The sequence below is a fragment of the Brachionichthys hirsutus genome, chromosome 22 (genome assembly GCF_040956055.1).
Source record: "Brachionichthys hirsutus isolate HB-005 chromosome 22, CSIRO-AGI_Bhir_v1, whole genome shotgun sequence".
NCBI lineage: Eukaryota > Metazoa > Chordata > Actinopteri > Lophiiformes > Brachionichthyidae > Brachionichthys > Brachionichthys hirsutus.
The window spans coordinates 5,823,172-5,836,546 of NC_090918.1; the positions used below are offsets into that span (position 1 = coordinate 5,823,172).

At 47.8% G+C, this 13,375-nt stretch overlaps 1 protein-coding gene across 1 annotated transcript; it reads right to left on the reverse strand.

Moving 5' to 3' along the window:
- Nucleotides 1–3,820: 3,820 nt before the first annotated feature.
- Nucleotides 3,821–8,267, reverse strand: LOC137910767 (uncharacterized). The gene is made up of 4 exons (XM_068755168.1): nucleotides 7,419–8,267; nucleotides 7,226–7,284; nucleotides 7,025–7,119; nucleotides 3,821–6,588 (listed from the first exon to the last, which is right to left on the reverse strand). The coding sequence occupies exons 1-4, from the start codon at nucleotides 8,195–8,197 to the stop codon at nucleotides 4,396–4,398; spliced, it is 3,126 nt and encodes a 1,041-aa protein (XP_068611269.1). The 5' UTR covers nucleotides 8,198–8,267; the 3' UTR covers nucleotides 3,821–4,395.
- Nucleotides 8,268–13,375: the final 5,108 nt, after the last annotated feature.

The window sequence follows — 13,375 nt, forward strand, 5'->3', positions numbered from 1 at the left end:
AACCAGTGTACGTCGTTTGGGGAGGAGGGTGGCGGTGGATGATTCACGATTCATCCTCTGGGCACCACGACGCCAATGGCTTCATTCGATCATCATGGCGCCCCCCCCCCCCCCCCCCCTCCATTTGATTCCACTTTCCCGCGGCGCCACACCAAACACGCCATGAAAACGTCTCCCAGTTGTGTAACATATTTTGATTTTCCCGATCGCCCGAAGCCTTCCCCCTACGCCGTATTTCATCTCTCCCGTCAGCCTGACGGACAAGCAGCCGAACCCCGTCCCGACTCCCGTTGTGTTTTTAGCTGTGATATTAATACCCATCGTTTTTACGACTTGGGTTATTACCTCCGCCGAGGAGGTTATGAAATCACCGCCTTCGCTTTGTTTGTCTGTTAGCAACATAACTCACAAAGTTACAGACGGGTAGGGATGAACGTTTGAGGAAATGATAGCAATGCTACCAGGAACGGTTAGCATACCTCAGCTTACCTCACCTTAGCTTACCTTACCTTACCTTACCTTACCTCACCTTACCTTACCTTATCTTACCTTACCTTACCTTACCTTACCTCACGTTACCTCACCTTACCTTAGCTTATCTTATCTTATCTTAGCTTATTTTAACTCACCTTACCTCACCTTAGCTTACCTTACCTTACCTTACCTTACTTAGCTTATCTTAGCTTACCTTATTTCATCTTATATTATATTTTATCTCGCCTCATTTCATCTTACCTCATCAACTTATCTTACCTCTTCTTACCAACCTTACATATTTTACCTTAGCTTAGCTTAGCTACCGTGATTATATATGGTATATGAGATAAAAACCAACCCCCCCCCCCACACACACACACACACAAATTCATTACCGCCGAGGCAGAAAGAGAAATTCATTGAGAACAGACGGTTCCCAGACCGGATAATCGCACATTCCGTATGTGAGATGAAACGTTCCCGGTGATGAGGCTTCTTGGCCTGTGGCTGATCGTTTCAGCGCCCGTCTGCAAACGTCTTCGAAACGTTTCATTATTTACTCAGTAAAGAACATCATTAGGACATAACTTTATTACATCATTTGCTGTGATAGAAGGGCGGGGTCTCTCTCTCTCTCTCTCACACACACACACACACACACAATTCCCTCAGACTAACTGATTATCTAGAAAATGCCCTTTCATCCAGCCTTGTTAGCTCTTGTGTGCTGTGTGTGTGTGTGTGTGTGTGTGTGTGAGCGAGCGATCTCCCATTGCGAGTCCTGTAGAGAGCGGATTAATCAGACCCGGGGGGGGGTCGGTGGATCAGACAAGGCCTTCTATGAGGCCTGCATGCAGGAGGGGGGAGTTCCACAACAACCTCAACTACAAGGTTGTGATCTGGTTCTTCAAAACACAGCGACGATACGAGGTAAAAGAAAATAAAGCAGCTGCACCAACGGGGGGGGGGGGGGGTTGAAGCTCATTCCTGTGAGCCTGGCTGCCAGCAATATGTTGACTCTCAATATGGTGCTTCTTGTGTAATCCTTACTGCCCACATGCGATATATAACACTACACAAACACACACACACACACACACACACACACACACACACACACACACGCACAGGCTACACATTCTGCAGCAATCCACACACCCGTGTCTCCACGCCGTTACGGGTGCAGTCGTAGAAATCCACAGGCAAAGGCACAAAACATTTCTGGATTCAAGAATCAGTCGACTCTGATTCACTTTTACTTTTCATGGTTGACGTATAAAGATACCAAGAACAAGTTAGAACCTTTTGATGATGATCCAGATCGCCATGTGGACGGTGTAGATCCAGTTAGGAGGGGGGGGGGGGGGGGTGAGCTGCTTGGTGGAGGTCTGCGCTCTCCGGGTGCTTTTCTCGTTCCCCTTTTATCAGTTAGTGAACATTCCCTACGATGAAAGTGTATCTTTAGGTTTTTGTAAAGGGTTCAAAGAGACTCGGCAACAGACACGAGGATGCCAGCATGACTTTTGTGTGCCCCCCCCGCCCAATTCAACTTTCCATTTTGAGGGGCTTTGAGACAAACATCGAGAGGCTGTCTGAGTGATTGAACCCGTTTGTGAGAACCGAGGGAACGGGGGGGGGGGGGGGGGGGATAGTTCTAGAGTTATGTGTCTCTGTCAAACGTTGCTCTGACATTTAGGTCAGGCCGGCGCTCTAAATGGCGTGCAGGCAGATTTACTGAGGGTCCGCCGCCTGGCCATCACTGGAGCGGTTCCTCGCCTAAACTAAATCAGTCTGTTTTTTATCGCCTGTGTCCCCGTACGATGGGAAACATTCCGGATTGTATCCCACTAAAACCGTTTCATTCTCTTTAAGTGTCTTAACTTTTCAACAATCAATCCATAAATAAGTTGTGATATGACTGTATTCCCTTTCTTCTCATTCCACCTTGTGCCAAACCACGACTCAGCCGTCCTTAAGAGTGAAATATCTGCCCTTACTCCTCCTCCTCCTCCTCTGCTGCTCATCTTCCTCCTCTTTCTTTTCTCACACCTCCTCGCTGTGATGAAACGAACCCAGCCGACGAGCACTAAAGATGACAAACAGCTCATGTCATCAGATGATAATTCTGCAAATGAAAGCAAAGGAAAGTGGAGCGCCTTGATGAGCAGAAGATATAAAGCGGCGCTCGGGCTTCAAAGTCGCGCATGGTCATTAAAAATGCTAAACAAATAGCACAAATTGGCCCAAAAAATGAGACAAATGATGAATTTGGAATCAGACGAGCAGAGGAGATCATTGCATTTTAAAGCGAACACAGGAATAAAGCTGAAAAATGGCTGCACTGACGGATGTTTTCGCAGCTTCTCTCCTAACAAACACATTGGAATGTTCTCCGGCCACCTTTAGCCTGATGGTAGCATTTAGATTCGGTGGGAAAGAAGGCAATGGCAGCGGCGTTGGAGATGAAGATGAGAGGTTGAAGGTTAAGGGCGTGGGGAGGATGTGAAGATGGAATGGTGATGCGGGTGAATAAAATGGGAGGGGGCGGGGGGGCTCGATCCGTCAGCAGGGTTCTTCTGGTCCCTTCAAGCCGCACAGCAATAGAACACGACCCTGTTTTGTTTTGCACTCATCCACTGGCATCCCATGTCCTTATGCCCCCCCTGGCACCTGCAGTGATCCTCCCTGCACAGGAATTCGATTTATTTGAAGTAATTGATTTGTTTTGCAAAATACATTGATTTGCATTTGTTGCTATCGTGTCCGATCATGTCAGACATCATTTTGGCATCAACCCAAAAGTCAGTAGCAAGTGATTTTCAAATGAACCTGATCTTCCTGGGCTCTAAAAATGGAGCTGCATTGCCCCCTGGTGGAAAGAATGCAGCATCGCAACGAGGCTCTGCAGGCACTAAAGCAGCAGCTGCTACAGGAGCAGTGGGTCCTATACCTGAAGCTCTTATAGATCATGCCCTGGTTGACCTGGTTGGCTTGATGTGAACGAGAGGACAAGCCTCTGGCCCCCCACGGTGGGTTTGGTTGATGCGCCTCTGGGGAGCTGCGCCTTCCGCTGAGCCAACCCTGGAACGGCGTCCGGTTGGTTGGAAGTGCCACACATGCGTTCCAGAAGGTCAGCATAACCCAAGGCGGGGATCGAGTGACTCGGACTGGACACGCCGCCGCACAGCGAGGCCCCTCGGCCTGGCAGATCGAGTGACACGACAGAAGCATCTTTGTAAAGTGCCGTCTCGGAGTGAAAGCCGAACACAATGATTTATTTATTAGCGGAAGAGCTTCTTTCACTTTTATATGTATGGTTTGTGGAAAGAAATCCAAAGCAATCGACATTTCGAACAATTTTATTGAAGAGAATGCAGGAAAAAGGAAAAGTCTGTCATCTGCATTGCCCCCCTTTATCTACAGGTATTCACTTTGTTGCACCTGGTGCAGCGCAAAGTGAATTTGGGCCCATTGAACACAGCAAATATTCACACGTTATACACGCAATGCTTTGCATAGTTAACTAAGACTACCAGTAATGTGCATTCGTATATATAAAAAAATCAACTCTCCTAATTCAAATTTGATTGTTTAGATGTTTAAATTAAATTCAGCATTGTTTAAATAATGCTGAACCGCCCCTCTTTCGGCGGCCCTGGGGGCCACCACCAGGAAATTATTTAAGGGCCCGTAACACACAACAGGAGAGGAAACTAATGAGGCACACACACACACACACACACACTAATCACTCTTTAGTGGAACTGTTTGTAACTTGTACACCTGATGAGACGTCACAAGTACACAAGGCTTTGTTTTCAAGGGAACACTTTAACGTTGGAGAAGAAACTAAAGAAAAAAACACAACCGGACAAGCTAGGCCTTTAGCCTACCTTTAGCCTAGCTTTAGCCTTTAGATTACGGATGCCAGTCAGCAATCGACGCCTTTCCCTCCCTCTCGATTGCCCGCCCTAGTCCACCTGTCGCCCCCCTGTACCTCTTCCACTTATAAAACCACCAGCCCAGTGAAAACATGTAAAGTGCTAAGAATGCTGGGAAATCAAACAGGTAAACAACGTAGAAGAATCCCGCCACGAAGAGGGTGCAGATTAGAAGCCTGGTGACGTGGACCAGGATATATAAAACACTCCACCAGGCGGACTCTTCCAATCGCTCAGGGGAAAGAGATTTGTAAGTTAGCCCATCTGAAGCATCGATAACACGCTCTTCTGTTCGTCTACGCGTCTCCTGACATGAGACTGATCTTTTCTTGACTCGGGTGTCACGCAGACCAGGTTCCTGGTCCGTCGGAGCAGCCAGATCTTGAACACTCGAGCTGGAATCTCTCGGTAATCCGTAGAGGAAGTGAGTCTGTTCAGCAGGGAGGACCGACTGACCTCCTTCTCTCGGGGAGGATTCATTGCTCTTAGCTTCTAAGGTTTGTTCCAGGCCTCCACCAGACTCGCAAGCATCACCGAGGCTTTGCTCAAGAGGAAGGGACTCTTGCGTGTTATCGGGTACCTCTGCTGGTGCGTCTGCCGTTTTAAGGTCTCTCTTGGACTTCAGCGCTTTCAGATCGAAGACCTCTTCCCAAACCGCCGTGACCAAATCGTCCGCAAATCTTTCTACGTACATCTTTTCTAGTTCCGACTCCATCTTTTCTGTTGCTTTGGGTTTCTCTGCTCTAATTGGGTCTTTTATTCCATCAGACAATTTGTTATAGTCGACACGTGGAGAGCTCTCAACTTCTGCTGACAACTCTTGCCCGGGTTCAGCGACCTGTGACTGCGCGGGTCCCGCCTCCTTTCCGTCGCTCTCATCCTGCCATAGTGGCTTGTCGCCGTTTCGGATCGGCCGGAACTCATTGCGTTGCTTTTCATCTGCGTACCTCTCGGAGGTTTCGCACTCGTCTGTTTCCTGCGGCCTAAATACCTCCTCTCCCGCGGATGCTTTATTTCCCCCGCAGTTATTCACCTTTGCTTCCTCCCGCTCCCCAATCTTTGCACCCTCTCTGACGGCCTCCCGAAATGCCAGCCTGTCGTCCGTCCGGCTGCGCTTGGTACCGGTTTCCTGTATTTCCCGACTGGAAGAAAGAACCTGATCCAGCCTGGCCCCACCTGAGATCCCACCAACAGCACTGGCGTTCAAACGCTCCCCCGAGCTTGTTGCTAAGCAGCCCGCTGCGTTTGGTACACAGGGCCCACCTCCCCCTGCTCCTTCTGCTCCTTCTTTTATTCCCTCTCTCACGCTCTCCCACCCTGCGTGCTCGGTACGCTCGCCCTTGGACACCAGCGGTAGCCCTTCGGGGCCACATTCCTGCAGAGTGTCTGTTGTGGCGTTCGTCTCTGACCTTCCCATGGAGGAGGCCCACGCTGCCGTGCTGGCATCCCTCGAGCTGCCGACACGCGGCTGTCCTGGCCGCCGGCCTGCGGCGTTCAAGGCCACATTACCCAGTGACGTTTTTAAAATGTCTGCCAGCGAATGACAAGGAGCCGAGATGCGAGCGTGCGAGGCGGCGGATGGATCCGAGGCCACCTGGGATTCACGGTCTTGACTTCTTTCGGCATTTTGGGTTTTGGCCTCTTTATCATTTGATGGCAATACGGACGTCGCTGCCTGCAGCCACTCGGACTCGGGAACGCTGGAATCTCCCGCGCTGCTTGACCCATTTAGAAACTGCTGCCATACATTAAACACAGATGCGTCTTTATCTTTGCCATCTTCCGTACCGTTGCAAAACATCTCCCACTTGCCCTTAACAGAAGGAGAATCCTCCATATTGTCCTCCGATGCTTTTCTCGGGGTCCTTTTGGCGCCCCCGCTCCAGACGTCGTCCGTCTCCGCCGCCTCCCACTGATGGGCTTTGCGAACGTTCCAGTCCAGCGTGAGGAGCGGAATCTCGTGGTAGGTGAGAACCCGCGGACCCTCGCTGGGGGGCTTCTTCTGCCGTTTGTGGAGAGAACTCCCGGAGTAGCTCCACGGAGTTGGCAACGGTTGAGAAATGTTGCAGTCGTGCGAATGAGCCGCCGGTATGTGGCGGCTCCTTTGGGCAAGGCAGTCCTGCACAAGGGCCAGACGTGCCGCTCGGGGTCTGCTTTTAATGCCGCCCACCTGTCAAGAAGGTCAAATGACAAGCCAAGTGTTAATACTTGGGCCGTAACCGTAAAGCACGTTGTTCCCTCTTTAACTTCATCGGCAACTTTAAATAGTATCAACGACGCAACGTCAAGGACCAAGACTAAACTTTGATAGTCCCGTGATGATGCAGCAACCCGATCCCAGAATAGACACCTATTCTTGTTTATGTCGCCAAGTTTATTGCGAGTTTTCAAGGCGGGGGGGGGAGGGGTACCATTATTATTAATAGTTTGCACATGACTGTGCTCTCCGGTTTCAGGTCAGCTGACTTTTCGTGTCCCTCTCGGACGCAGGGAGCTCAGCTGTCGCGTCTCTGCAGACGGAACGTACGCTCCGTATCTGCAGCTGAACACAAGACTTGGAAAAGAGTCTGTAATTCCAAAAAAGAAAATAAATAAATGAGCCTCACTCGAGCCGTTTCTTTGCAGCACAGCCGAGGCTGCTTTCGTGCTCCGTCAACCATCTCTCGGTTCGCCTCCTCTGCTTCTCCCAAGGCCTCCGCTTCTGCAAAAAAAAAAAGAGGCAAATGTGGACTTCAGTTTGCTTGCATATGTCTCAGAAAATGCATGCATGTTTGTGCACACTCTTTTAAACGTAAAGCTTTCCTCACCTCCTGCGACAGGCGACACGTTCCCGGCCTCTCTGGGCTTTTCCTCCGGCCTTCCCCTCCTGTGGTTCAAAAGGCTCTCGTTATTGCTTTTGTACGTGCAACCTTTATTTAATTTGCAGATGGGCCGCTGCACTATTAACATCCATTGTTGATTCCTCCGAGAGGGGCTCCTTTCAGCACCAGATTCTCTCACCTGCTGGCTTTGAGGCAGCTCCTCTTGCTCCTGCAGCCTCCGTTCTCCTCTTGCGTTTCGAGCCCTTGCTCGCCCGCGAGTCCTTTCTGGTGGCACAACAGCACATAGTTCATTTCCTTGTTATTAGCCCAAAAGGTGCCCACGGAGGCGTCGTAACGCAGACAGAGCTCCACCCTGGTCCCGTCTTCCTGAAAGGGGGGGGCCAGATTGTGCCTAAAGGCGAACCGGTCGGTTTTCCCATCGCTGGATCCCGGTACGTACTCTGCCGAAAGGTCAAAGTAGCTCTGCCAGCGGTCCGAGCTCATCCGGATGTAAACGGCCTTGCTGTAGCAGAGGTTGACCACCCTGACGACGCCCCGGATGGTGCTGGTGCCCGGCAGGAACCCGATGCTCTCCAGCTCAACCATCTGCGCCTGCAGCCTCTGGTCCAGCTCCTCTGAGGACGAGGGAACCGTGAAGAGACGGGTCATGTGGAACTCCTCCGACGGACGGCTCGTCTCTTTCTCAGGGGCCCGGTCGACCTCTTTCACCTCGGCATTGTCAAACTCCTTAACCGACACCAGGTTGAGGCCGAACGCGTCGGCGAACGACACCTTCCTCCGATTGGCCGGCGAGGGCTCCGGCTCGGAGTCCTCGTCTGTTTCCCCGTCTGCGGTTGAACCCGCAGCAGGAGGCGAGGCCTCCGTTCCTCCCTCTCCTCGCTTGCCACTGCATTCCCGCTCCTGCTCCTTCATTGTCACCTCTTCCTCCTCCCGGGGTTGGACGTGCAGGGCCTCCATGATGTGCGATGGTGTGAAAGGCGGCTGTCTGGCCGGCCTGCTGTCTGTCTGGCTCGGAGGGTGGGACGGACCGGAGTACCCCCAGCACGGCTGCGGTGACACTGTAGAAGGGCGAGCGGGGAGAGGACGTGACTTGACAGATGGCGTTCGGTTACAGCTGAGCATTGTGAGTCCCAGCCGGGGCTATTAATAGGACGCGTTTGACTGGACGGGGGCAGGCCGGTGCTACGCTCAGTAATCCTCCCATAATATGATTGCTGTAGTTACAGAATAAATACGCAACGTCCTCGCGTTCATAAGGTACTTTCAAGTGAAACTAATGAACAAGAGAGTCTTAAGTTTGAGTGGCTCTAATTTGTGTTTCCTCATATATTTTTGTTCATCGAGATTCTTTTCAAGGAAGACAAGATAGTCCCTTTATTTTACTCCTGCAAGGGTAAATTCCAGTTTTAGAAATAGAAAAGAAAAATTTTACTGTCACAGGTCACAAAACACATCAAGAAACGCTGTGAAAGTTACAAATAATGTGTTTTATATTGATTATTGCATTTATAATATATGTAAATAGCATTTGTTGGCTCTGGGACAGAACCTGGAGTCAGGGGTTTCTGCTCCTGCACCTCCTGCACCACCCTCTAGGGGGCAGCAGAGAGAAGCGCAAGCTTGCACAATAGGGAGTAAAGAATGTGCATGAGAACTATCAGAGTGATCAGTAGATGTTTCCTAGATGCCAGTGAGGGCGGGCCCTTCATTGTGACCCAGAGTGAAATATCTCAACAATTATTGGTCGGATTGCCAACCAATAATGTGTAATTATTAATTGGAAATGCTTTGGGAGTTCATTCTGCGCCCTAACCTCTATGTGCAGGAGAAAGAAAAGGGATCCGTTCCTTGTTTGGTTCAACAAACATCGTGATTGCTTTTTTCCTGTGCTTGAAAGGCCTTTGTGTTCAGCTTGCGTTGGCATCCGGATTGAGTGTCAGCGTCTCCCCTGGTGGAGGCAGCCTTCATTTGGAGGCTCAGATAATCCCTGGATAAGGATGATATGCAGTGTAACTATACCCCAAATCCTCTATATCTTGTAAATAGTCTTAAGTGCTGGTTATACGATCCTTCATAGGTAAGGCAGTGGCTTTTGTTCCTCAAAGGACCCTTTGTTTTGAAGAAGTTGTTTGTTTCACTGCAAAAACAAAGCGTCTATAATTCAAGATAATGAGCAGAAATTGATTTTCATGTGTAGGAATGGTTAAATATGACATTTACACAATGTAATAATAGAATAACACATTAATGCAGTCAGAAAAAAAGAACACAACCAACTATAAATATTTGATGGACCAAAGCGGAAAATATGAGTCAGCAGATGTCATAAAAACATCAGACAGATTAGCCTAAATGAGTAAATTAGCATTTTAAGTTTGCAATTATAGTGATTTCCATGAATTAATTTATTTTTAAAAAATATGGAGGAAATAGACATTCTTTTTTTGTACATTCCATCGACGTATTGCTTTGGAAAAACTATTATGACTCCTGACAAGTAGGTGGCAGCAGAATTCCACGATTCGCTTTTTCCTCACTTCCCAGCTGCTGCTTCTATTTGTTGCTTTTTAAATTTACAATCGGAATCTGTGACACAAATAAAAACACACTGAAACCTGTCTAAATAACATACGTTCAAAACTCATTAAAAAAAAAATTTCACATCAGACAGAATTTTAGATTATTATTATTATTTTTACTAATTTAGAATCCAAACTGCAGGATGTTCAACGCCTATGAAGGATTTATCTCAACATTGACATTAATAATGGTAAACTAAATTTAAAAAAAAAAGTATTTTTAGACGAGAAATACAAATTTATTGGCGCAATTTAAATGCGTAATTTAAGAACACATTGCTTGCAGGTTGTGCTTTTATCGTAGTTTATCCTTCCACGAATCACATCATTTACAATTATTCCTTTATGATAGGAATTACTTGTATAATGTACAACATTTTTAAAGGGTGGAGAGCACAGGAAGAAAGGCACAGACACGCTTCTGCAGCGATTCGAGATAATAATAAGAAGAAAAGAAATCGGTGACAGTATAAAGCAAATCTTGAAAAGGCTCCGCCGGACTTTGTAGCGCAAAAAATAATAATAATCAAACTAGCTCGTGAAATGTGACAAAAAAAGAGTAAGAAAAATTACTTCAGTCCAACATTGAACCTCGGTGCGTTTTTATTGTTAAATATTTCTTTAGCAGGGATTTTATTTTGAAATCTGACGGCAATTAAAATACAAATAATAAAGATGATTTGTAAGATATCTTTTTTTTTTTTCTGTCTTTAGATTATTAAGAACATTTTTCTTTGCAGTGTCTAATAAACTAAAATGAACGTTTAAGGCTAATCCAAATACACACTAATGTACACGATTACACAACATTTACACAATAACGTGATTAAGACGGTGTGTTTTTATCTATGTTGTTTAAAACTCACATCGGAATATTGTAGAAAATATTTAATAAAGTTCCCATTTGTGATTTAAATGTGCAATAACACCTTTTTATTTCCTAATATGATTACAAATATTTCACAAAGGCATCTGACGCATTTCTCTTTTAATTGGCAGACAAAACTAAACAACAACAAAACAACAAAACGAACTTATTTTACTCTCTCTTTTACTAAACATCTTTTTTGTTTAGATCGCGGGTGACCCCTGACGTCACACGGGGTCGCAGTACGCCCAAAAATAACAACACACACCTCCGCCCAGCGCCAGCAAATTGAAGCGCCTCTCCCCCCCCTTCCCCCCCCCCGGAGGGGTGAGGGGGGGGGTTCTAGTCCCAAATAGACTTGCTTGCTGCGGGATACGACTTGATGTGTGTTTCAAACGTAACGAGAAAGAAGGGAGAAAAAAAAAACAAGCCGCGTCTTCCTCGCATTGCGCGTCATTCAAACGGGACTCGGCGCGCCGCGTTTCCCTGCGTGGCGGTGCGTGGCGGTGCGTTAGTAATAACAGCGGCGTGGACGGGAGGCAGCGGGAGAGCGCGCGCGTCTCCGACCGGAGGAATACCGCAGCTTTTTGTTTGTTTATTTACTTGTTGTTCATTTTCTCCGGCGTTATGGCGAACTTGGACGGTCACGTGCGAAGTTCTGTGCACGCGTAAAAGGACGGCGACTTCTCCACCACCGAAGGGAAATATTACCTTCCATTGCACACACACACCCCCCCCGGTAAGTTTTCAGTTCCCCGCTCCGTCCGCGCAGCGCTTTGAATTTAAGATCCGCTCAAAAGTTCCCGTCCGGCGCGTAACGAGCTTATTGTTTATTTGCACGACGCGCGTGGACGTCGTGTTTGCGTGGCGTTCCCTGCTTTACCTCGCTATTGTGTCCTGTCCGCTAATTATTACGACCTCCTAATTAAAATTGTTAACCCCCCCGCCCGTCTTAGAATTTTACAAAATGTCTTTTGAAACTTTTTTGCACTTAAATGTGGAAATGTTCTGTTAAATTTGCGTCTTTAACAACAAATTGTATCTTAATTAGTGCGAAGGGACGCACCTGTTTAGAGCTTCCTGTAATTAGCGTCATTAATAGCAGCGAGTTAATTACGCGTCTTGTTATTTTGAGGCTTCATCGCGTAATAAATAGATATAAAGTCTTATTTGTTTTAATTGGATCACTGCAGATAATTCCTTCAGCGTTGTGTTGTAACGTTATATTTGGATTAAGTTATAAAAATTAAATGAAATAGCCTTCAAACGCTTCGGATCATGTCTGTGTGACGTCATCTTACCGTGATTTCGCTTGCTCCATTTAAATTTTTTTTTTTTCCTTGTCCCGAAACAAACAAACAAAACAATAAACAAAAACAGGGAAGCCTGTGGGTCAGTGTACATCGCGATTAACCTGGAAATTCTACGGCTCACTTCCTCCCTTTGGCGTCTTTCTACCGTTTTCAATCACTGTGGCCCCCAAAAAGATCAATAAATGGCAACTCTCTTTTATTTATTTATTAGAGGCTAACAGCTCAGGGGGGGCTCCCGAACTCTCCGGGGCAATCCTCTGATCAGCTTTCACCCCTGGATTAGCTGGATCGACCCTCCTGGTTTTGAGCCGTGGGGTGCACAGGTGTTCCACTCCTCAGTTACGCAGGTGTGCCCCCCCCCCCACTCACTCAGCAGCTCGAGCTCTTCAAAGGCCGGGGCGGCGATAAATGTCCTTTTGTGAAATATGTCGGTGACGGTTCAGTCGGGGCCCCGAAGAGACCCTGTAATCATTTCTCTAGAAGCGTGTTTAAACCCGGTTTAAACCCACTTCCTGTTTACCTGTTGAGGGCGGTTTTGTTGTTTACCTGTTGTCGAGGGCGGTTTTTGTTTACCTGTTGAGGGCAGTGTTTGTTGTTTACCTGTTGTCGAGGGCGGTTTTTGTTGTTTACCTGTTGTCGAGGGCGGTTCCGTTGTTTACCTGTTGAGGGCGGTTTTGTTGTTTACCTGTTGAGGGCAGTGTTTGTTGTTTGCCTGTTGTCGAGGGCGGTTTTGTTGTTTACCTGTTGTCGAGGGCGGTTTTGTTGTTTACCTGTTGTCGAGGGCGGTTTTGTTGTTTACCTGTTGTCGAGGGCGGTTCCGTTGTTTACCTGTTGAGGGCGGTTTTGTTGTTTACCTGTTGAGGGCAGTGTTTGTTGTTTGCCTGTTGTCGAGGGCGGTTTTGTTGTTTACCTGTTGTCGAGGGCGGTTTTGTTGTTTACCTGTTGTCGAGGGCGGTTCCGTTGTTTACCTGTTGAGGGCGGTTTTGTTGTTTACCTGTTGAGGGCAGTGTTTTTTGTTTACCTGTTGTCGAGGGCGGTTTTGTTGTTTGCCTGTTGTCGAGGGCGGTTTTTCTGTGCCTCAGAGGTTCCTTTTATGTATTTATTTTATAATCGTGAGGCAGGGGGGGGGGATTGAGTGCTACTTGTTATGGCCGTCCCTCCAAGGCCGGCCGCCGTCGGAAGCGGTGCACTTATTATCCCGGCGTTCCCTTCGCCGCATCCATTTTTTTTGATTGCCGCATTTATCATCGGCCGGTCGCGCTCTACGTTATGCTAATAGGAGAATGAATGTCCTCCGCGGGATTAATGCGCGTCGCCCGTCGGAGGTTTCAATCATTTATCAACGTTAAGATTCGCCTCTCTGCCGGTCGAACAC

Excerpts from the sequence above, each read along its gene's own strand:
- LOC137910767 (XM_068755168.1), bottom strand. The coding sequence starts at position 8,197 with ATGGAGGCCCTGCACGTCCAACCCCGGGAGGAGGAAGAGGTGACAATG. Across the intron at positions 7,285-7,418 it reads AGCTGCCTCAAAGCCAGCAG|GAGGGGAAGGCCGGAGGAAA; the intron begins GTGAGAGAATCT and ends TTTGAACCACAG. Across the intron at positions 6,589-7,024 it reads GCTGCAAAGAAACGGCTCGA|GTGGGCGGCATTAAAAGCAG; the intron begins GTGAGGCTCATT and ends CCTTCTTGACAG.